General features: G+C 40.8%; 2 protein-coding genes across 2 annotated transcripts in view; both read right to left on the bottom strand.

The window, feature by feature from the left end:
* Window positions 1–2429: 2429 nt before the first annotated feature.
* Window positions 2430–24377, bottom strand: part of LOC6583792 (mucin-5AC) — a 31014-nt gene continuing 9066 nt past the window's right edge. Inside the window, exons 3-8 of the mRNA XM_044008179.1 lie at window positions 11033–11162; window positions 7696–7810; window positions 6895–7055; window positions 6688–6827; window positions 5843–6586; window positions 2430–5749 (exon numbers count right to left, since the gene is read on the bottom strand). Of these exons, the coding sequence (XP_043864114.1) occupies window positions 4502–5749; window positions 5843–6586; window positions 6688–6827; window positions 6895–7055; window positions 7696–7810; window positions 11033–11162 (2538 nt within the window). The 3' untranslated portion in view covers window positions 2430–4501. The remainder of the gene's footprint in view (window positions 5750–5842; window positions 6587–6687; window positions 6828–6894; window positions 7056–7695; window positions 7811–11032; window positions 11163–24377) is intronic.
* Window positions 21233–22964, bottom strand: LOC6583793 (surfeit locus protein 4 homolog). The gene has a single exon (XM_002009422.4). The coding sequence runs from the start codon at window positions 22013–22015 to the stop codon at window positions 21329–21331; it is 687 nt and encodes a 228-aa protein (XP_002009458.1). The 5' UTR covers window positions 22016–22964; the 3' UTR covers window positions 21233–21328.

Genomic DNA, 24377 nt, shown 5'->3' on the forward strand with positions numbered 1-24377 from the left:
TGATGACAGCAAACCCATTAAAGCAAGCAATTCAGAGCTGCTTTGGCTAGATCGTGTCCAGCGTGACACGACAGGGGTCCATCCCTAGCAGGGCATAAAACACACTTTGGACCTGCATATGATGTCCTTCTGTTTGTTTTCTTCTTCTTTTTTTTTTTTTTGTTCGTTCGCCTGTTTATATTGTTAATAAAACATTTTATTTTACGCCAAATGATTCTCATTTGTTGGACGCATGTCCTCGTTTGTCTGTCTGTCCGTCTCTCTGTCTGAATGTTCTTATCGTCTGTCGTTGATGTCGGTCTCTGTGTCAGCTGCATTTAATTTGCAGGCCCACGTTGACTGTAAAAACGCGTCGTTTGCGACTGAAATAATAAAACTCAGGGCCGAGAGCAACAAATCGAACACGAAATACTCTAAAATATACACGAGATGCTTGCATGTGAAGGATTTTTGTGATAAGAGTATTAAGGAAAGCCTGAATCGCAGTCAGAAACGCCCTAAATAGGCGGCTTTAAAGTAAGTTCATTTCACAAGGTATTATATATGGATGAATATATATCTAAGTATCCTATGTATGTACATGGTTTCGATGAGCTATGACAGCTTATAGCCATAACTGAGACTAGACTTTGATTGAAAACTATGGCGTAGACGTTTGGGATTTGATTAAGCAGATATCCTGCAAGTACGAAATGTATATTTAATTTGGATCGAAAAGAATATTCCAATATAATTTTCTGCTTTGTATATTCATGGCACACTCCCGAGGCAAATGTATTATAAGCTTGGATCAAGAAGAATACACAAATATATTTATGTACAATATGCATCTCGTATAATTTGCTGCTTTACATATTTAATGACATAGCTGAAGTACCCTCCGGGCAGTGTATTAAGAAGATTGGCAGCTCTTGGCAGACTTGGAATATATATTCGCTGCGTGCGCGTCAGTCAAATGTTATTTAACACCCACGCCAATACGCACACACACAGCCACACAAAGGATTAACGGTAAACACAAGAAATTACAATTTTAAGCATATGAATTAAATGAAAAGCAGCAGCAAACACAAACAAGCGAATTAAGTTGCAGCTCTTTAAAGCCGGCCGCTCTTTAAAAAGCCATCAAGAGCAGTTGCGCCCGGAGGGAGGAGTACGGGTCAGGATGTTGGTCGCCCACTGTGCCGTGCTACGTATGCCAAAAGCTTCCGTTGGTTATCCAGAAAACTGTTCTCCGATGACAGCAATTGCCCCGGCCAGGGCCAAGCGTCAACGCTTCATTGGATTTTAGGCAATCATAAGTAGGACGTCTGCTGCTATCTCTCCCGCCACGTCTCTCGCTCTCTCTCTCTCTCTCTCTCTCCCTTTCGCTCGCTCCTCGGCTATCTCTTTCGCTCTATCTGTGTGTCTGTCGGACTGTAACTGCCATCGCGTCTGGCCGCATCGCTGCCCTTTTTGGCTAAAAGGGAAATGCTTCACAAAAAAAAATGTAGAGTGCCTGCGGCGAACGAGGCAACAAGGCTGCAGTAGAGCAGGAGCTGGAGCAGGAGCTGGAGCAGGAGCAGAAGCAGGAGTTGGAGGAGGAGCAGGAGCAGGGCATGTGGCATGCGGCATGTGGTATGTGGCAGGGGGAGGGGCATGGGACACCGGACCACCGGCAAGCAATGTTGGCGTTAGCACAGCTTTCAACTGCAGACTATGCCCAAATTTAACCTGACCTCTGTGAGCGCTCAGCTAGAACATTCCAAGCGTTGCCTTTGATAAACTGTAGAGCTCTATAGATTTCAATGCAGCATCTATGTAATATTGATGAATGCTCCAATTTGTATTCAGCTAGCATGCAAGCCAATATTCACAACATTTTTTTCGAGCTAGTCTGCATTTAAGTTAGTTACGAGATTTCCAAATATCCCATCAAGAATGAAAGCATATTAAAGCAGATCTATAAAGCTTGCTTACATATGAAAATTCATTTAGAAAGCTACTACAAGTCTTAATAAAGCTAAATTGACACTAGAAATGTTAGATATATGCATGCTTTAACAGATTAAAAGCTTAGTCAGAGAAGAATGAAAGCTCATTAAAGCTTAAGCTCCAAACGACCCCAATCAGTAGCGCAAACTGACTTTAAATTTAGCTTCATTAAATCTCATTTAAAGCGCGCCGGCTGCAAAAAAAAAAAAGATCAAAAAGATTTCTTCACTTCCCTCCACAAAGGCAAACGAATTCGCAAAAAGTTTAAATTGTGTTTGTGGTTTTTTATTTTGTATTTTTATTTTATTTGTTGTTTTTACGTAATTTTATTCATATTGAATTATTTATTTGGTATATATTTATACTATATACGCATATCTTACTATTTGCTGCTAGAATTCAGAAAAAATTGTTCGCGTTTCCATTGACATCGACATTAGCAAACTCTCATTATTCATCTTTGTTTGATGCTTTTCCTTTTCCTTTTCCTTTTTGAGTTTTCTTTGTGAGTACATAATTTTCTAGTTCAAGTGTCATTTGAAGTGCTTTGGAATTGGGTATTTCATTCAATTTGTTTGTGTAATGTGATTGGAGGGGGAGTGGTGGTGGGGAGTGGGAGTGGGAGAAGCATTTGGTTTCGCTTCATATTTCTTACTTTTAGGTTCATTAATCTTAATCTAAGGTATGTCTCCATCTGCTCCTACCGCTATCGCTACCGTTGCCACTGCTGCTGCTGCTCCACACTCGATATTAGCTATGCCTTTCCATCTTACAATATGCGTATGTGTGTATATATGTAGATACGTATTCACTATTTGGACACAAAAAAAATATATATATGTATAGACATCGACTTTTACAACGTGTGTGTAATTTGTGTATTCATATTTGATGAGGCCTGTTTCGCAATTCGTCTATGGGCGCATAATACTTATGTTTAATACTTGAATGTTTATGACTCGCGTTCAATTATATTATAATGTGCACAGATCATAAATATATGTTTATTTACTTTGCACCTCGGCGACACTCGGTTCGCCGGAGCTCAAGTGGAGTATATTGGCTTTTGGGATTGAATATTGAACATTGAAACATTGAAATATGTATGGGAATACTTTGGACTGGGTATGTTGGATAAGTCTAGATGGGTAGTTTGACTACATTTGGATTCCAGCTGAGAATGAACTTCTTCTTACATGAAGTTATACAAAGGGTGACCATATTTTGACTGAATGTTGACTACACCTAAGGAAGAGATTTGTAAATTGGAATTGGAGGTTGACGCCACTTGAGGCGTATTTCAATTATGCACATCTCGCTGATTGAAGATCTAGAGTGACCATAATTGGGAAATAAAAAAGGAAGCACCATACAATCTTAATCAATATCCCGAGTTAAGGTGAACAGATTTAGCGTGAAGACGAAGTTTATTTTTTTTCTAGGGTGACCAAATTGGGAATTTGAATGAAGGTAAGTTTGTTAAAATACTCAAATATATATGCCTTGTTTTGGCAAATTGTAATTGTAATTCAATTTATCTTAATATTTATCTCTCTATAGAGAGCTAGCTTTTTGAATATGCGAACGAGTATTGTGCAGTCGTCCGTATCCGATCTGCAAAATTTACTTTTATTTTATGTTGTTTTCGCATGTGCGTGTGTGTGTGTGTCTGTGTGTTGTCTTCTGTCTTCTGTCTCTTATTGAGGAAACGAAATTTGACGAAACAGACGCTCCTAATGGTTGTTTGTATCTTATGTGTATATATTACGAGTAGCTCTGTAAACATTTATAGTAGTATTTATCATACTTTAGATTTGGCCTTTGGATTGCAACCACCTTTCCCACTGCGCACCTGATTTCGATATTTTCCTGTTCTATGGCCTTTGCTGTGTCTATGTCTGAGAGTGTGTGTATTATATATGTATATATATATATGTGTGTGTGTGTGATGTTACTTTGTGGTTTGTGCTGCAAAGAATTGACATTTTTGATGCTCCCCATTGAAAGCTGCTGCTGTCACATTCCCTTCCTCTCCCTCTCACTCCCTCTCACTCTCTATCTATCTCTGTCTCGTTCTTATTCACTGTCTAACTATCTATCTTTCTCTGTCAAGTTCTTGAGTTTTCTTTCGGCTGCTTTGCGTTTCCGATTGGCGTTGACTAACAGCTTGAGTTTCCGCTATGGAGCTGGGGCGGGTGGGAGGCGGACATAGCCAAGTTTTACAAACTTTGGCCAGAATGTGGATATGCTAGCTGCTGTTGTTGTTGTTGTTGTTGTTGCTGCTGCTGTTGCTGCTGTTGCTGTTGAGTAGGTGCTTTTGGTGGCTTTGAATCAGGCAACGACGTCAACTGATTCAATTTGCCAGCAATGCAGCTTTGATTTCTCGTCTCTTGAATACCAATTATATAGCAGAGGGCTAAGGGGTTGGCCTGGTACAAAGTGGCGGAGGTGTGGTTGTGGGTGTGTGACAGTGTCGGAAATGTGTGCTAACTGTAAAAGTCGCTTCAATTACAGTTGCTGCTGGTGTTTAGCCCAAGATCTTCTTGAAATAGCTAACGGTTTCCGGTTTAGTTAGCGAGCGTCGTCGATTTGGCTTGAATGGCGCCTCAGTTTCCTCCTGCAGGAAGTTGCGCCGTGTTGTGGCGCTCGTTAGCTCCAGCTCATCCACATCCACGCCCTCATGCTCCGGCTCCGATTCAGGATGAGCGCCGGCAATAGCAACACTTTCGCTTTCCAAATGCAACTTTGCGGCGGCCTCCACAGCTGTTGTTGCTGTTGCTGCTCCTGCAGTAGTTGCTGCTGCCGTTGTTGTTGCTGCTGTTGCTGTTGCTGTTGCTGTGGTTGCATTTGAACTGTTTTCATTAGCTGTTGGCTGTTTTGTTGCGGTTATTTCTTGCAGCTGCGGCGCCTCCGTAGCAATCTCTTTGCTGGATGCCTTTGTTGCTGTCGGCTCTGTTGTTTTCGTCGTTGCCTTGATTGTTGTTGTTGTTGCTGATGTTGCTGCGGTTGCTGTTGCCCCGGTTGCGCTAGCTGTTGGCGTCACGATTGTAACTGGCGCTGCTGCTGCTGCTGCTGCTGCTGCCGTAACAACATGTTGGCGACTCTTTTGCTCGACTGCTGCAGCTGTTGCTGTTGGCATAATTGTTGTTGTTGATGCCGCAGCAGTTGTAGTTGTTGTTGTTGTTGTTGTTGGTGTTGCAGTTACTGTGGCTAGCGGACCGTTGTTAACATGCTCCCAATGCTCGGCATGCTCCCCATGCTCCCCATGCTCCCCAGCGTGCTTCGCCGGCGGCACATAGTGCGACTTGACCAGCAGCATTGGCGGTATGAAGTGCGAATTGTCGGCCGTTTCCTTGACATGCGGATGGGACAACTCATCGCGTGCCTGCTGCACCGGATGAATGGGATGTGCGATGCCCACCGTTGTCGACGTGCTCAATGGTATTGCTGTCGTTGCTCTTGCTGTTGCGGCTGGCATTGGTGTTGCAGTTGCTGCTGTTGCTGTTGCTGTTGCTGCTGGGATGTTGGTGGTGTCAGTGTTGCTGCTATATAAATTGGGCGTGTTACCGGTGGCGGCAACAACTGTTGTATCTGTATCCGTTTCCATTTCCGTTGCCGTTGTTGTTGCTGCTGCTGCTGTTGCTGTTGCTGTTGCTGTTGCTGCTGCTCCCGTTGTTGTTATCATAATGTTCTCATGGGCAGTTGTTGCTGGTTCTTTTGTTGTTGTAGTTGTAGTTGTAGCTGCTGCTGTTGTTGTAGGCGCTGCAGTGGTTGTTGTTGTTGCCAATGTTGTTGTTGCTAGTGTTGATGTTGCTGCCATTGTTGTTGCTGCCGTTGTGGTAGTTGCCGCTGCTGTTGTCGGAGCTACTGTTGTAGTTGTTGTTGCTGCTGCCACTGTAGACGCCGTCGCTGGTGCTGTTGTTGTGGTTGTTGTTGCCGTTGCTGCTGCCGCTGTAGGCGCCAGAGTTGATGTCGCCAACTGCCTGACAGTTGTTGCCGGCTCGCTGCCTGCTGCTGTTGCTGCTGCTGCAGCAGCGGTTGTTGCCTCCACAATGGTCGGCATGGTCCTCAGGTCCTGTGGCAACACCTTCTTCTTGTGTGGCAGCGGCTCGAATATCTCGTTGGACACGTCGCTGTCGCTGACATCGTCCGGCAGCTGCTCCTCGCTCAGGGCCGGCTGATCGCCCATCATCATGTCCAGGTGGGCGAGGGGCTTGGGCGTTGCCTTGCGCAGCTGCATTTGATACTGGGCCCGCAGCTTCTTGTCATACTCCTCGTTGATGTTCACCTTCTTGGCGGACTTCTTCACGGGCATTGGCACCTGGTCGGGTATATTGTAGTGCACCACGGGCGCAGGCTCATCGGCCATCATGAGTCGGTCCAGGCTGAAGCGTTCAGCTGGCGCGACGGTGTCCACCTCGATTTTCACACCTGCTGCAGCATAGCGCGGCACCAGGGGCAGCAGCTCGATGTCGTTGTTCTCGTTGTTGTCGGTCCGGATGCTCTTGATGATCTGCAGAGACTTGAAGTGCGAGTTTGTGATGTCGTTGATCCGCTGAGCCTCCAGCCGCTCCTTGGGACAGATCAGCTCGCGTACGGCCCGCTCGCGATCCTGCAAAGAGAGTTGCCACAACAAAGAGACGGGGGCCGAAAGAGAGATAGACAAAGAATTTGGCACATGGTTCAGCTACCTCCACACTGTCGTCCACTCACCTCCTTGCCCTTGCAGGTGTGACGCAGTAGGCCCTCCTCCTGGCAGTTCCTAATGAGTTCAATGCTGGCCGTGTCCGCCATATACTGCATAGTCAAATTGGGCATCTCCTTCAGAATGCAGGCGTCTGCCCAGCTGGGCACTGTATGGCAAAAGAGTAGAAGGCTTTAGCCCCTCCCCCCATCCAGCTCATACGCACAGAAACTTACCTGGCATTTCGCAGAGGAACGAGGCTGTCTCCGGTCCGCCGCAGCGCAGCGCATGCCATCGATAGTCGCGTATGGGATCGATAACAGCGCAGAGCGGAGCATCCATTAGCGGCAAAGACTCTGCCCAGTAGCCAGTATCCGCCACCAGAGGGCGTGAGTTGCTATATATATTTGGATACATATGTATATAGGTATGACTAGGTGCTATGCATACAACTAAAGCTAAGCTAAGCAGAGCTCATATCGCCTTCTAGGAGCTATATACAACTGGCGCTAAACTCAGATTTGTTAATGATTAAACTATAAATCAGAGCTCAATTTATAATTATCTAAATATTCTATTTTATTTATTTTCATTATTTAAATTGTTAAGAATATATATTAAATTATACCGAATATTCTGGAGTAAGCTAACATTCAGTTGGCCTTCATGTTAAAGTTGCTGTTAAATTAAACAATGGGCCATTGCGGACTCGAAACAGAGAAGCTGTAGACAACCTGTTACAGTCGCAGTAACAGAATGTTAAGCATTTCCATGTAGTTGTGCCAATTAACATAATGAATAGATGATTCATTTGAATCTGAGGGCGTTTCTCCTCCTACGCACAACTTTTGGCTTATAAAGTTCCCCCATAACTTTCTATTTGACTCGCAGCTAACGAGTTGAAATTGAAACTTCTAAATATTAAAGAGCTCTCACATCGGAGCGCTCAGTCCAAAAATAAACATATCAACACGAACAACACAATTACAATACTATGTAGCTATTGTTGTTATTGAAGTAGTTGCTGTTGTACTTACGACCACATGAAACGATCCGAGTTCTGCGGCCGCATGAGTCCAATCCAAACGATGTCGTTCACATCCAATTCCCTTAGCAGGTCGCGAGTTGCATCAAATTGAAAACTGTTGTCGACTGCCAGCAAAACACAACAAAAAAAAAAAAAAATAGAATACAAATACAATAAAAATACAAATGAAAAGGGAAAAGGGAAAAGGAAAACAACAACAGCACATGCGACAAAAACCAACAAAAGTAAAAACAATAAGAATGAGAGAACGAGAACGAGAACCGAAGGGTTTGAAAAGAGAAACAAATGGTTTTTATTTGTTCAATGCGAATATTTCTATTTAATTTGTCCGGCGTATTGTTTTTGTTCCGTTCCCTGTGCCGGGCATACGGCACATTTGCCAGCAACAGCGACCACAGAAACCACTCCGAAAGGCCCCTACCGCCCACAACTCCCCCTCGCCCACTCCCTCTATTCTCAAAAATAAAAAAAAAAAAAAGCAGACAGACAGCCAGGGCAGCGGCTGGTCTAATCCAATGCATGTGCTCAACTTGTGTTCATACTAAAAATATTTACGAAAGCAAAAAATAAATCGAAAATGAAACTATGTGTGGAAGGGCTTCGGCTCTGTGTGCATAGAAATTTATATAGCTCAGAGGGAGAGAGGGCTTCGTAGGTTTGTTGGAAATTGTTGGACAAAATCGGACATCCCTGACAAAGTTAGTTAACAAACAAGTTTAGCCTTGGATGCGGGATTACATCTAGTAACCGATAGCTAGTTAGTTAATAATTACAGTTAACACACGTAGCTAATCCCGAGTACAGGGTATCTGTCAGCCACTTGGAGTTATATGAGCAAATAAAGAATGGCATATGAGGTATATGAGTGTCTACCAGTTGGCACTGTCATTATTATTACTTATGCTTATAAAGGGCATCTTCAAATCGTTTTATCGATATAGGCAACTTAATACCCATAGGAAGTGGACTGATATATGAGATAAGGGATATCTAATATCGACAAGGCTTAGCTATATAATAAAATAAGATATACAGGGCATCTTCTAGTCGCCTTTCACTCTTTAATATTGGATATTCATAATAAAAATACGCTGAAAACTTTTAAGATTATATCCCTAAAACATTTACTTTGATATATCTCCCTTTGAATATGAGCTAAAATCGATCTGATGAATATACGCATACAAAATATATGTGGGTATATAGTTTTCTATATTCAGATTAATATACGTCTAACAAGTCTATGCCTGTCTACTGGCTCTGCCCAGAGGGCGTTTGTTGGTCGTCCACTATCTTTTACTTTCCAGTTTCTTATTTCAACTTTAGTTTGGTGTCCTTTCGCCTCACTCTGTCGTTTAGCTGTGTATTTGTACGGCGCAGTTGCTGCTTGTACTTCTTCTTCTTACTCTTCTGGTTGTTCTTCAGCTTCCACATTTTTCCGCTTTGTGCTACATTTTTTATTATCCTTGTTTCTGTTTCACACATTTACATGCATCCCTGATTCTCAAATTGTTTATGCACACTGACACCCGCCCATGACACGCCTGCCGCCCTGCCACGCCCCACCCCTAGATAGCTAGCTGACCCGGGGACAATTGTGCGCTCGAATGAACTTTTGGTGTTGTACACAAGTTGAGGCAAACTATGAGTGAAGCATATGAATCTATTTATAAGGATAAAGGACAATGCAATCCAATCAACCAGTTTAGTATTCAAGTCAGATTTGTGAGCACCGTTACGTTGCCTTGAATAACTTTGTACATCTTTGTATGTATTGAACGGTATCGTACTTCACTGCCAGGAACGACCGAAGGTTGTCCTATTCATGGCCCTAAAGTTGGAGTATGCAGCTAGGCAATCCATTGTAGTATGTCTAATCGAAGGTTTATAGTTTTAACTATATGTCTAGCTATTGTAAAAGAGAAACTTTCCGGCGAACGTATCTGCTTAAATTTCTACATCAGATTAACCTCCATATAGAAATATTTTTATATTGAAGGTATTTGCATATAACATATTTATCATCGGTGAAAATTCTAATTTAACTTCTACATATATAAATTTCATGAAAGTTTTCCTTAACCCTTCGCACTAATTAAGATTCTGAATCATATTGAAACAATTGTTCTTTCAATTGCCCTCTGACTTGATCTGACTTATTTACTATCTCGTTAGATCTGGTATTTCTAGATATCTTTCACTTTATTTGAGGCTACCAATCTACACTATGTAGCTTAAATACTGCATAAAATTTGCTCTTGCCTCGACCCATTTCCCATCTGTCTCTCTTACATTCCGTGCGGCAGATACCGCAAGCATATATAGATATATATATGCTATATCTTTATATGTATATAGATATCAATTGCAATTTGCCTGTTTATCAGATTTGCAGCTTTGATCGGACCTAACATATCTTGCGGCATATTTTCGATGGCAGTCGCACAATTTGCATTGTCTTTGAGTGGCATGAACAATTTATCAACAATCTACTTAGCTATTTACGAGGACCGCATGCACATGAGCCGGTTAAGCGACCTATTGTTGATTTAGTTGCACCGACCCTGTCCCACGTCTGGCCCGCATTGCAGTGTCCGGTATTTGTGAAAGGGATTTATTATGTTTGTGCTGTATGTGGTGCAGCCACATGATAAAGCCTGTCGTCCGAGATCCTTTGGCTGGCCGTTAGATATTGGCATAGTCAGAGGCTGGGGCATGGGGCAGGGGCAGACAGGGGCACACAGAGGACTGGCACAGGCACTGACATTGGCTACCCTTTCCAAGAGGCTTCACTCTTGACTCTCAGGACCTTCGACTGCGTCATTTTGCAGTTGCAGCCGCCTGGTTGTCAGATGAAACCCGTTCCATGCAGCACTGTGACAACAGCTGCCGGACATTTACAATAGCCCACTGCCCCCCCGCCCGCTTCCTGCCCCTTTACCAGCTTGCTAGCAGCTGCACGCTCTGCTCCTCCCAATTTCAGTGTTGTGATTGGGCTTATTTGCATTTCACATTTTGTTGGCATTTACCATTGCTTTATATACACTCTTTGTTATCGTTGGCCCTGCAGCCAGAGCACCTGCTGCTGCTGTTGCTGCTGCTGCTGCTGCTGCTGCTGTTGCTGCTGGTGCCCCACTATGTCCACATGCATGGCAAATATTTTTCCGTTTCCTTCTCATGTTCATTATTTTTTTTCTTTTTTTTCTTTTTTTGCTGTTGCTTTTTTTACTTGTGCAGATAGCTTAACTAAAGCCTCACGCTGCACCTTTGACTTGGCTTTGCGGCTAACTGTCTGGTGGCCACTGCCCACTCCGTGTCTCACTTACCTGTCACCAGATTGGCATGATGGAACTGGCAAACGGCATCAGCCTCAAACCAGGAGATGCGATCACGGAAGAAACGATAGAACACATTCAAACCCTCCTGCGGCATGGTCCAGGTGTTGCTCACGTTCACCTGTGAATGAGGCGGAGTAGAGGGCTGATGAATACGAAAACGAATGCGACTACAAATACCAGAAGCAGGTGAAACCGAAGGAGAGGGGTTTTTTATTTTATTTCATTTTATTTTTTTTTGCGTGCCGTCTTTAGGTTGTCAGTGGCGCAGCTCTGTGACGGGCCACGCGGCGAATGCTTAATGCATTAAGTATACGCCACGTAAAACGCTTACATTTTAAATGTTGCTCTACACACACACCCACATAGACTGAGGGAAAAGCATATCAAAAAACACGCTTTCACATATTATGCATGCAAATGTGTGTGTGTGTGTGTGTGGGGGGTTGTGTGTGCGTGCCTATGTGTACAAGCAGAGTAGCAGAGCAAAATATAAGTTGAATATAAAAAAGAGAAATGTTGCTTTGAGGACCGGCATATGTGGGGGCTCGGCATGCATATATGTAAATATATTTATATATATAAATATATGTACTTCATTAGCCGAGGCAGCAGCTGGGAGCAGGTGAATAACGACCAAGAACAGCCGAACAGGAGGCATAGGGCCTGAGACACACACGCACACACCGCCCAGGCAGCAAGCTCTTTTCTTTTCCTTCTTTTTAATAACCAACAAGGGCATAGCGCGATTCGGGCTTGTGGAAGGGGCGGGGAGGGCAGCAGTCAGTCAGCCACCCGTGAAACCGTTGCGACGCTTAGGCTCTGTAATGCGAATGAGACTGACTGCGGCGGCACATTAACTAATTACGAATGCACGGAGACGCGGAGACGCGGAGCGAGGACTAAAGCGAAAATAAATATGCATATAAACAGAAGCCAGACGTGAATAAAGCGCGCATCAAATCTTTTTCATGCCCCCCTCCCCCCATACGGCCAGCAAAAAATGTCGAGCATTAGTTAAAAGTACTTAAGCTTTCCACAAATGCATTAAGCAAAACAAAAACAAAACAACTCACACTTGCGAGAGCTCCGCAGAAATATGTAATGGATCGGGCTGCAAGCTGAGTCTCAAATATTTACCAGGCAGTCTAATTATGCAGGAACAATCGAGTCAACTAATTTACAGAGGAATATGATGAGAGAAGCACTTTCAAATTCTGAAGAGCTTTGAAATATCAATTAGAGTTAGATTTCATATATCATATATCATATATCATATATCATATATCATATATCATATATCATATATCATATATCATATATCATATATCATATATCATATATCATATATCATATATCATATATCATATATCATATATCATATATCATATATCATATATCATATATCATATATCATATATCATATATCATATATCATATATCATATATCATATATCATATATCATATATCATATATCATATATCATATATCATATATCATATATCATATATCATATATCATATATCATATATCATATATCATATATCATATATCATATATCATATATCATATATCATATATCATATATCATATATCATATATCATATATCATATATCATATATCATATATCATATATCATATATCATATATCATATATCATATATCATATATCATATATCATATATCATATATCATATATCATATATCATATATCATATATCATATATCATATATCATATATCATATATCATATATCATATATCATATATCATATATCATATATCATATATCATATATCATATATCATATATCATATATCATATATCATATATCATATATCATATATCATATATCATATATCATATATCATATATCATATATCATATATCATATATCATATATCATATATCATATATCATATATCATATATCATATATCATATATCATATATCATATATCATATATAGTATATCATATATCATATATTTGTGTGTGTGCTCAACATGTTTAACTCTCAGTTAAACCTGACAGGCAAATGACATGCTGCTTTTAACAGCAACATAAACTTTTTTCCCGCAGATAAATTATAAATTCTTAACTCAATTATTTTTTTCGAAGTTATTTCATATGGAACATTCCACAGCATATTTTTTGATTAATGTTTCATAAATTCGTGTTATTGCTTTATTGTGTTTCCATAAGTATTTCGTATTTATACTTTTTCATTTTTGTCGTTTTCAAATTGCAATTAAAAGATGAAAGTACGCTGGCGCATGCTCTTCGCGTCTGTCAAACAATTTCAATTAAAAGTTAATTAAGTTAATGAAATGCTTTTTGGCTCGCTTTGCACATTGTTGTTCCGCACTGAGGCGAAATGTGAAGCGCAAAAAAATTATATTTGCCAGCACGGCGTATGCGCAATGCACTCACATTCACTCAGCATAGTCTCTCCATCACCCTCCCACTCACGTTGTCTATCGGTGTCCCTCTCTGAGCCTGCCTGTCTCTTCCTCCCGCCATCTGGATGCCAATTTGTATATGAAATAACTATATTTGTATTCATTTGGTGTCGGAACTGATTTTAATTTCCTTGTACAACGTGGATTTTATAAGCCCTGAGAGGGATGGAGATATAGATGGAGAGGGAGCGAGAGAGAAGGTATATTTTTTCTACGCTAATTGTTCATCTGCCACCCAAATTTCATAATGACTACTATCGATTGCCTGTGTAATGAGGAAGGAAAAATATTCTTTCTGATAGAAATTCCGTACAAAGCTACGAGAGAAATTTTCATACTTAATTGAATTTATATCGAAATATGCGAAATATTTAATGAATGCATGTATAAATTGAGGGCTCTGCAAATAAAAAATGTACTATGATTTGCTATGATGTTAAATTGGTACACATAAATAAACGTAGATATATCCGCCGTATCTTGTTGATTTTACACTGTCAACCCGAGTATAATTCCAAATTACACACAGATGCAGATACAGATACAGATACAGATACAGATACAGAGACAGAGACAGAGACAGAGACAGAGACAGAGACAGAGACAGAGACAGAGACAGAGACAGAGACAGAGACAGAGACAGAGACAGAGACAGAGACAGAGACAGAGACAGAGACAGAGACAGAGACAGAGACAGAGACAGAGACAGAGACAGAGACAGAGACAGAGACAGAGACAGAGACAGAGACAGAGACAGAGACAGAGACAGATACAGATACAGATACAGATACAGATACAGATACAGATACAGATACAGATACAGATACAGATACAGATACAGATACAGATACAGATACAGATACAGATACAGATACAGATACAGATACAGATACAGATACAGATACAGATACAGATACAGATACAGATACAGATACAGATACAGATACAGATACAGATACAGATACAGATACAGATACAGATACAGATACAGATACAGATACAGATACAGATACAGTTACAGATACAGATACAGATACAGATACAGATACAGATACAGATACAGTTACAGATACAGATACAGATACAGATACAGATACAGATACAGATACAGATACAGATACAGATACAGATACAGATACAGATACAGATACAGATACAGATACAGATACAGATGCAGATGCAGATGCAGATGCAGTCTTTTAGATCAGATTTAATTATAATTCTCATTAAATCATTTTATCCATATACATATATTTACATAGTGTTTATATGTCTAATAAATTCACACATTACGTAGCTTGTAAATCAATCATATTTATCGCCCAATCGTATGCTATACTATTTGGTATGGCTAACAATAGAGATGTTGCTATTTAATGCAACAATTGCCTTTGGCAATTCGCTCTCGCTGTCTCTCTTCCTCTCCCTCTCTATTATTTACATGAGCCACTCCCACTGTACATATACTAGATTGCATTGTTTTTTGCATGATTTGCATTCCCTTTGCCGGCTGCTGGTTTCCACAGAGCTTGGAGCGATTTTTTCGCGCTTCGCTTCACAATGTTGACAGACGCAAATTAAATGTAGCATTTTTATAATCTAAATAACTACGAGGGTGGAGGGGGGATGTATGCATACCATTATATGCTCATAATTATTCAATGACTTATTTGCACAAGTTTTATATGAATTATTTGCTAGCTTTACAATATATTAACTGAAATAATTATAAAGCATACGCCGCGTTTGCCCCAAACAAATTGCAATTGCAATGCGAAACAAAATAATAAGTACACAGTGTATCAAATATGTATACATACACGTATACACATTTACATATATATGCATACGTGTATTTGCGTATTTACCATAAAATCTCCATCTCTCATGTGTAAAAACTGAATTTAATTTATTGTGTTTTTTGCTGGTTTTTATTTTTTTAATTTTTTTAAAATTTTTTTTTCTTGTTTTTTGCCGCAAAGCGAAAGGATACAAAGAGCAAATCATAGAATGGGAAATTGAAAGAGAAGCCCATTCGCTATTCTGGGGCTATGCAGCGGCACAGTTTGCTGACACTTTTGTGCCTTTTATTTTTATTTTTACACATTTTATTGTTTTCCTTTCTATATTATTTGTTGCTTTTTTTCCTTTCAAGGGGGGCACTTAGCAACTTGGAGTGCAAACAGTTCAGGTTCTTCAGTTGTTTGACTGTTTGCCTCGTTATTCTTTGTTTGTAGTTATGATGAAGACGCCCAAGGACCGGGGCCGGTCTTTCCACTGACGAGCCTGTTACAATTTCAACAAAAGAATAAGTGAAAACGTAGAAACAATAAAATGCTCTCATATACCCTAGACTATTATGCAAATTGATGGCATACACTGCGGGTATAACAGATTTGTAAATGTGTACAATTCTATCAAATAGTCCAGTCTAGTCTACTTCACTATTGTCTCGGAATCTCTCACTCTCCCTGTCTCTCTCTCTCTCACTCTCTCACTCTCTATCTGTGTCCCCCTCTTTCTCTCTCTCTTTCTCTATATCTCTCTCTTTCTTTTTCTATATCTATTTATTCTGGGACTCTAAGCAAGAGCGTTGGATAGTTTTGTATGATTTTTGTACAATTGAAAATACTTGCTTAAACATATATACAAATATATATATATATATTTATTTATGAAAAAATCTCTAAAATATACTGATTCCAAATACCGTGAATCTTAATTCGCTTTCAGCGTTTGATGCTACGATATATCTCTTTGTGCATTTCTTTCTCTAAATCTTTCTCCTATTGTCTCTTTCTCATCCTCGCCTTCACACTCGCTCCTTCGCTCACACCCTCTCACTCTCTCTATCACGCTGATTCATTTGTCCTCTCTGCCCTTCTCTCTGTCTCGCTCTACATCTTCCACTCTTGCTCTCGTTTTCTCTCTATCTTTCTCTCTCTTCACACAGAACTCTTCTGGTATATCTCTGCTTTTCACTGATTCCTTCATTCCTACCAAGAAGTCCCTAAGCCATGCTCCAACATTCCTTTCGGCAGGGTATCTAAATGTGAATTTTAATTAGAGCTCGCTTACTTGATTTTTGCTGTATAATTTCGGCATTTGCATTTCGCCTACTCTGTCCCGTGCCCCAACACTATTTGCCCTGCACTTAAGGACAAGTTGTGCGTCCGCTTTGTGTTTGTGCAGCCTTTCAAGAGTCGGTGCAAGACAAGGAAAGAAGAACAAAATGAAAGGAAAGGAATGGACTGAAAAGGACAATGCAATGCTAACTGCAGTCAAAGGATTTCTTCTTTGTGTCCTGCTGAAGCTGCAGGGAATTCAGGCTAAGAGTCTGGCCAGCTGGCTTAAATCTGAGCAGCAACTGAGCGCCATAATGCCCCTATTCATAGACAATATATACGCTATACATATATATATACATATATAAATCGGTATCTATGATAAATCAACTCTTTTCGCATTCCTCATCAACAGTATGGTCCATTGGGTCTGTTCCCTGCTGAAAGTGTAAGCCCAGAAATCCCATTAACAAAGTCATGCTTGTTAATGATTTCCAAATTGATCAGAAACCGTTAAGACCACCCTCGCATATATGATATGCACTGCATATTATGCAGCCTATTAATAGACTTTAATCAACATAATATATTAATAAAAATAATAAGAAGAATGAACGACTTTATCACAGACTCATTTCTATTTTGTTACGCTGTCATTTTGGTAAGTTTGCATTTGTTTGACGGTTTAGTTGCCATGAAATTGCATAATGCTGAGTAATAGCTCTGCCACACGCCCCGACACCGCCTCGTCAGTGCCTGCCATGGACAACTTCCTGCTTGGACTATGCAGGGTATAAAAACGTATTTATTCTTTCGATTTCGGCTAGAAGAGGCGCAGATGTTTGAAACGTTAGCACTGCCTTGAGTCTAGGGTATCTGGTAGTCGAGCAATCCCATCGCCCACTGTCTATGCCACGCAAATGTCGCGCTCTACATCTATCAACAGCAAAAAGTAAATAAATGGACACTCTAATAGGCATTCAGCATTATGCTTGAGTGGCAAATAAATTGCCTGCAACACGATTGTCGATTAATAATGTCTGAATTAAGCCACAATAATTGTGTGGCATGCCCGATAAGCGTGCCCCGCATACACGAGTGGCAATCATATCGAATATAAGTGTGTGTGTGTGTGTGTGTGTGTGTGTGTGTGTGTGTGTGTGTGTGTGTGTGTGTGCCACCTGGCTTGTGCTCGATTGCTCGATCCAATGCCACTTGCCATATTCAAATCGAGCACACTTAAGGCATAGGCAGCCAGCCACGCCCACGCAGACAGACGCCAGCGCACAGGTACACACACAGGTAAGCAGCGTGTAAAATCAAAAGTGTGCAGCAGCATCCTTGTCACTAGATGCCGCAGATAGATACGGAGCGACAGACAGGCAGACAGACACCTGCGATGGTTTCATTTTTCTTCTCGTCTTCTCCTCGGGTGGGGGGCGAGATTGGTTAAGGGTAGTTAGGGGTGGCACAGCCACCCTATGTATTAGCAATCCTTTTGATATATTGTAATATTTTATGCATGCCAGCGCCGTTTGCTCATTTTACCAGAATAGGCATATTTTTTACCTGCTTGCGCGTGTGTAAAGGTGAACTTAACTATGTCAAATGTCATGTCATTCACAGGCTCCCCAACACAAACATCTGCCAAAAAGAAAAAGCATATCTTCAAATACACAAACACACATACACACACACAGCCGCACACATATACACACACCGGTCGTTAGATTTTCGTTGACTTGAGCCAGCCCGGTTTGATTGTTGAGTGCTTCTTACGGCCATTAAGGCAAATGTGGCCCAAATGCCACTGCGCGAGGCTCTGAATAAAATATATCTGCTCGATTTCAGCATTCACTTTGCATCGCAAAACGAAGCACTTGCTCAGCTGGCATCCAAGAGCGTATAACAGTTACTAGCTGCATGCATATATCTTGGACATATATATCTATATAGATGTATACATATAGGTATATATATGTATGTGTATGTATATAAACCAATCCATTCATATTTTATATTTTAATTTGAAGTTGAGCTCAATTTCCTTGATGAATGCAATTAGTAGAGGCCCCAAGCGCACTCGCTTTCTTATGATTTTTAAATGATTTATAACAGACATATTTTGTGCAGACTGTACATATACGGTGCATATTGTCCTTTGCTAAGGATCTAAACGTAATCAATTTATAATTGAATTGCAAAAGCCATTACGAGTATGTGAAAATACCTATAGATGCAGAAACATCAAGATAACAGCGCTTAAGGCGTAGGCATTGGTACGTGTATAACAGTTACCAAATCTCTCACTCTATACATATATGTCTAAAAGTATATACATATATTTTATTTTCCAATTTCAAGCTCAGCTTAATTATCTTCATAAATTAGAAGTCCGAAGCATATTCTCTTTCGTATGATTTTTAAATGCTTTATAACAGATTTATTTTGTGCAGACTGTACGCCACGAGAAATTAAGCTTTGCTTATCTAAACTAAACTTGATTCATTTATAATATAACGTATCAAAAATCTTAAAGAGATTGCTGAACATATAGACATTAAAATATATTCATTTTATATATTCTAGACTTAAATCAATTCTCTTGATTAAAATAATAATATACAGTCAATTTGAAAAGTATATGCATATCAAAAATAATATTAAAACTAATACAAAATATTTACAAATGCAACTCCATTAATATTCCATTAAATTAATGACTCTTTTTCATCTTTATATCCCCGTCACCATCCCCCCTCCCTTTTCCGCCGTATAACCACTTTCCCAGGTGCACTAGTACGAACAAATTTAATTTCTATTTATTTAGAATATTTGCTCGAACATCTTCTCCGGGCTAAATCAACTAAAAAATCAAACAGAAGGCATTTGTTTCGTGTCGATGGACACAATATAGCGATTATCTTAACAAGAAGTTATCTGGAAAAGTTTCCTCTGCCAATGCGCGAGCATTTACATCCATTTGAGAGCTTCAAGCTTCGAGCTCATGAAGCTGAAACAGCTTTTTGGTCTGGAACGCTCAATTTGTTTGGGTTTTTGTTGTTGTCTTTTCTGTTTTCAGTTTCTTGTTTTATTTCATTTTTTTTTTTTTTTCTGCTTGTGAAGCAGCGTTGATAAACGCAAGAACGATTCCGACAAACGGACACAGCGACAGGCAGCTTGAGCAGGTGTGGGTGGCTTCAGGTAGCTCTGGTGATTCTGGTGGTTATTTTGTTTTTTTTTTTTTTTTTTTTTTTTGGCCCACAGATGCCAAATGATAAATAGCGCTGACGCTTTGAAGAGAAATGTACCAAAAATAAATGAAATTGGCGCATAGGTGGGTTGCCCAATGCTTGGGGCGTGGCCAGACTTATAAATAAAGCGAATCGCACACACACGCACACATAGCTGCATTGTCCTTGATGTGACCCGCCTTTCGTGCTGCAAATGGAGAAAGAGTCGCAGCAACTGCAACGTGGCAACAATGTCGCCAGCGCAAAGTGACGTCACATCGATGTCGACACCGACTGTGGCGCCAGCAGTAATAACACCGAGCCACTCTCAGTCCGCGCGGCCCCCTCTCGGAGTCCTTTCGCTCGTGTTGCTGTCAAGTGTCGCGCTTGCTTGCATACGAGTACATGACGCCAAAAATTTATTAAAATAGAAGACAACTCGAATGTCAGCCAGTTATTCAGACAGTCACTCACCCGCACAGGGTGTGAGAACAAGGCAAGGGTTGCTCAACTATGCAGTACATTGTGTGCAAGTGTGTGTGTCTGTGTGTGTGTGTGTGTGTGTGTGTGTGCATAGGAATATTTAAGCACTTACGAGGCAAGTGCATGGAAAATCACTTTAAAACATACAGCAAAAAATGAAAAATGTTGACAGTTACTAAACAAAAACCAAAAGCACATTAAGCCCAACTACAGAGAATTATGTATGTTGCCCAGATAAGGTAAGTAATAAATGAAAGTTGCATGAAAGAAGTTTATATACCGTAGCGCTACAGATTCATTCAGTAATGAGAGTGAGAGAGCCAACAGGGCAGGTACTTTACCGACTTAATTATTAATGCTAATCAAGACTTTATATGTATGCATATGGTATAAAGTCGTAATCAGTGTAATCTCCCATTAATCTTTAGTATCTCCTACCCCGGTGTGTTGGTAAAGCGCATGTAAAATCTTAAGGAGGTTGCATATTACGAGATACTAAAAATTCCTAATTTAAAAGTGTTAATATGAGATAATCAAAAGTATAACAGTATAGAAATATAATGGCATAAAAGTATACCATAACAATAATATATTTGTATAACAGTATAACAGTATACTAATATGGCCGTATAACAGCTTATAGCAACTCAGTATAACAGTTTCATTACATAGCAATATATCAGTAACAATGTATAACAATGTGTTATACCGATATAACAATCCATCTGCATAGCACATAAATCTACAAGAGTTTAATAGTATAGTATATTAGTATATCATTACCGGCTGTTAAATATATGACAGTTTTAATGGCATAGTGAACAAGCGCTACGACTATAATTACTGGAATACCCCTCAGGTGTTGTCAGTAAAAAAGTAAACTATTAACTACGTTAACTAGTATAGGAAGAACGATGACTGCATACAATATAACAATATATGTTGGCAATTTGTTTTCCAGTGCTAGTAGTGAAGCGGTACATTTTATTGGTAGAGCTGCATTACTCATTTTATGTATAAATAGAATAGCTTTGTAGTATAACATTTAAAGCTCCTGGACATTGACGGCGGTCAGTATTAGGCCGCCCAGCATCGAAATCAGTTGCCAGAACTTAAAACGTAAGTAGAATATGATCGGCATATTGGTGAGTGAATAGGGAAGCACCCACCAAGCGTAGGCCTTGAAGCTCTGAGCGACGAGCAGTGTAAGCAACAAGGCCGAGGACCATTTCAGTTGATAGCCGCTCAGGACTACAGCGATCATCATTTTGACCCCGTAGCGATGGATAAATCGCCAGAACAAGCCATCATTAATGCTCTTGTAGGTCATATAGGCCACAATGAGAAATCCGCAGCGAAGAAAACGATGGTGCGGTACGGTGGTCAACACGATGGTTAGGATCAGGGCGCACATATCGGTATACATCTCCAGGCTCCATAGCATGGGGTTCGAGGCAATGCGCAAGTTGATCAACAGGCCGAGTATGCCAGCTGCCAGTTGGCGTTTACTGGCAAAGAACACCATACTGCAGGCTATCAGCTGGATGGCCACGACGGTTGTTATATAGAAGTTGGCGAAGAGGTCGCCGCAGTGCCAGTTCAGATTGAGCAGAACACGCTCCAGAGTCCAGTCCTTCAGCAAATGCACCGAATCGGCCAGAAAGTTGCATATGATACACAATCTGGCAAAGACTTCCATTACACTCCTTACATTCACTGAGATGGGCTCCATTTCAATTTGTTTCGGTTTGCTTCTTCCGGCTTAGTAAGTAATATATTTTCACGACTTTTATTTTTTCTAAATCGTTTTTTCATTTATTTTTTTTTAAGGAAAAATCGAGACAGATTTAGTTAGTCGTGATGCAGTAATAATAGAATTTCTAACGTATTGCGTTAAGCTAAAATGAACGCTTACTATGTTAGAACAGAATAGAAAACTGCAAAACTGACTGACATCTTAAGTGTTTTAGTCTCTTGAGAGAATTTAGTTCAGAAAGCTTCGGCTTAGCACCCTTGATCTCATAAACACCTTTCGAATCTAGTGGTAGCCTTATTTCAGTTGAATATAAATAGTATAAGTAAGCACATAGAGATAGTTGAGGTCGCACATTCACTCATTTAAGCGCCGTGCAGATCCTATTGCCTTGGTGCGAGCGAGACAGCTGGCTCTTACTCAGATTTAATACCGTTCAATTATACGGTCGCCCTCTCTCGTTTTCGCTTTCGCTCTCTGGTGACGGTGTCGCTGCGCTGCACTTGACATGCATTTTGGACCCAAGGATAACTACGTAATTTTCTTTAAATAGTCTAATCCTTGCGCTACATACGGTCGAGCCAATGCTGAATAATGCACTCAAAGCCGCAAAATATTAACAGCCGCACTTAAGCATGTACACATGTACACATGTAGACATGTACATATGTATGTATGTATGTATGTGCCTCCATCTAGCATAGACTCAAGTCATTTCTCTTAGTATATGACGGGCACATTTTATGCGTGCGTGTGTGTATGTGTGTGTGTGTGTGTGCGAAAGAAATCCACAGTGAGGTTCTGCTTTTATTTTTGCAAGCAGCTTAAGTGATTTACTTTAATAGTTGCACACATTCATTTTTACTTATACACAGTCAGCTTGGCTCGTTGAAGGGATACTTGCGGTGCAGGGGCATGCCAAGTCGTTGCAGCTTCATCACAAGACGTTACGAATGGCAGCTGAAAAGAAATTAAATTGCTCTCACCCAACATTGCAGTGGAATAGAAACGCACAGCAATGTGCAGCCAGCTGCTGACAGGGAGGGACCAGAAGCAGAAGGAGAGGCAGCAGTAGCAGTAGCAGTAGCAGTAGCAGAGGCAGAGGCAGAGGCAGCAGCTGAGGCAGCGGTAACGGCAGAAACCATTCGACTGTTCAGTCGCTGCAGTTGCTGACGACAATTTGAAAAGCAGCGCCGCACAACTGTGAGACTGTGTGGGTGTGTCTTGCTGTCTGTCTCTGTCTGTTCGACCATCTAAATGTCTCTGTGTGTGTGTGTGTGCAGTTAAAGTTTCTAATTGAAATTGAAAGAGAGCGCTGGGGTGCTGATGGCTGCTGTTAAATTTGTATTCAAAATTAAGACAAAGAATGAGAGAGAGAGCGAGAGCCAGCGAGACTGAGCAAAGACGGTGGACGAGCAATTGCAACGGCTCTTTTCTGGAGACAAAAAAGCAAAGGCAAAGGCAAAGGCAAAAGCTAAAGCAAAAGCCAAAGCAAAACCAGAAGCAGAAGCAGAAGCAGAAGAATGTTAATGTCTTTCGGCTCCCATGCTTGGACTATGGCTATTTGTCAATATGACAGTCATGAATGCATGCATGCCAAGAGTGTGACCAGATCATTGTTATGTGTGGCATTTTCCATACAGTCCATGTGCTCTTTGTGTGTGGCCAAGCAGACATCAAATGAATGCTTTTATTTAAGGCAGTCTTCGTGTGCCAGTTTTTGCTCGCTCTTCATTTCAATAAACTTTTTTCCAATTTTCTAAACACTTTGGGCTCGCACACGTCTTATCGAACTCTGGCAGTACAACTAAACGGCCAACTAAAAACTTTGCTCAGCCACAAATAGGACCAGCAGCAGCAGGTCCAGGTGCTTAATATTGAAACATCTTCATATTGGATGTCATTGTGTGTGGGAGCGTACGCGTGTCTGTGTGTGTTTAGACACTATTCACGGACTTGCCTTTTGGCACATTGACAAACTTTCAATGTGCCACGCCCACAGCTACACGTTGACGGACAGCCTGTGAACTAAAATTCTAATTAAAAGCGCAAAACTTTTGGCCATTGATCGAAATCGAATTCAAACTCGAACTCGCAATCGAAATTGAGGTCCGAATTTCGGCATGGAGTGGCATGGGGGAGCCAGCTGACTCTCTGGCCCGGGGGCAGGCAGACGTGTAATCGCCGTAACAATGGCAAACGAATGTGTGCGGCTCGCAGCTGCAACAATATGTTGCGCGTAGAATTTCCAGCAGCATGATCGACTAGCAGATACGTTGGAAACTACGAACTAACCAGGATAGAGAAAGTACCCTTATGATACTCATTAGGCAACTCTTTG

This window comes from Drosophila mojavensis, unplaced genomic scaffold, assembly GCF_018153725.1.
Source record: "Drosophila mojavensis isolate 15081-1352.22 unplaced genomic scaffold, ASM1815372v1 contig_136, whole genome shotgun sequence".
NCBI lineage: Eukaryota > Metazoa > Arthropoda > Insecta > Diptera > Drosophilidae > Drosophila > Drosophila mojavensis.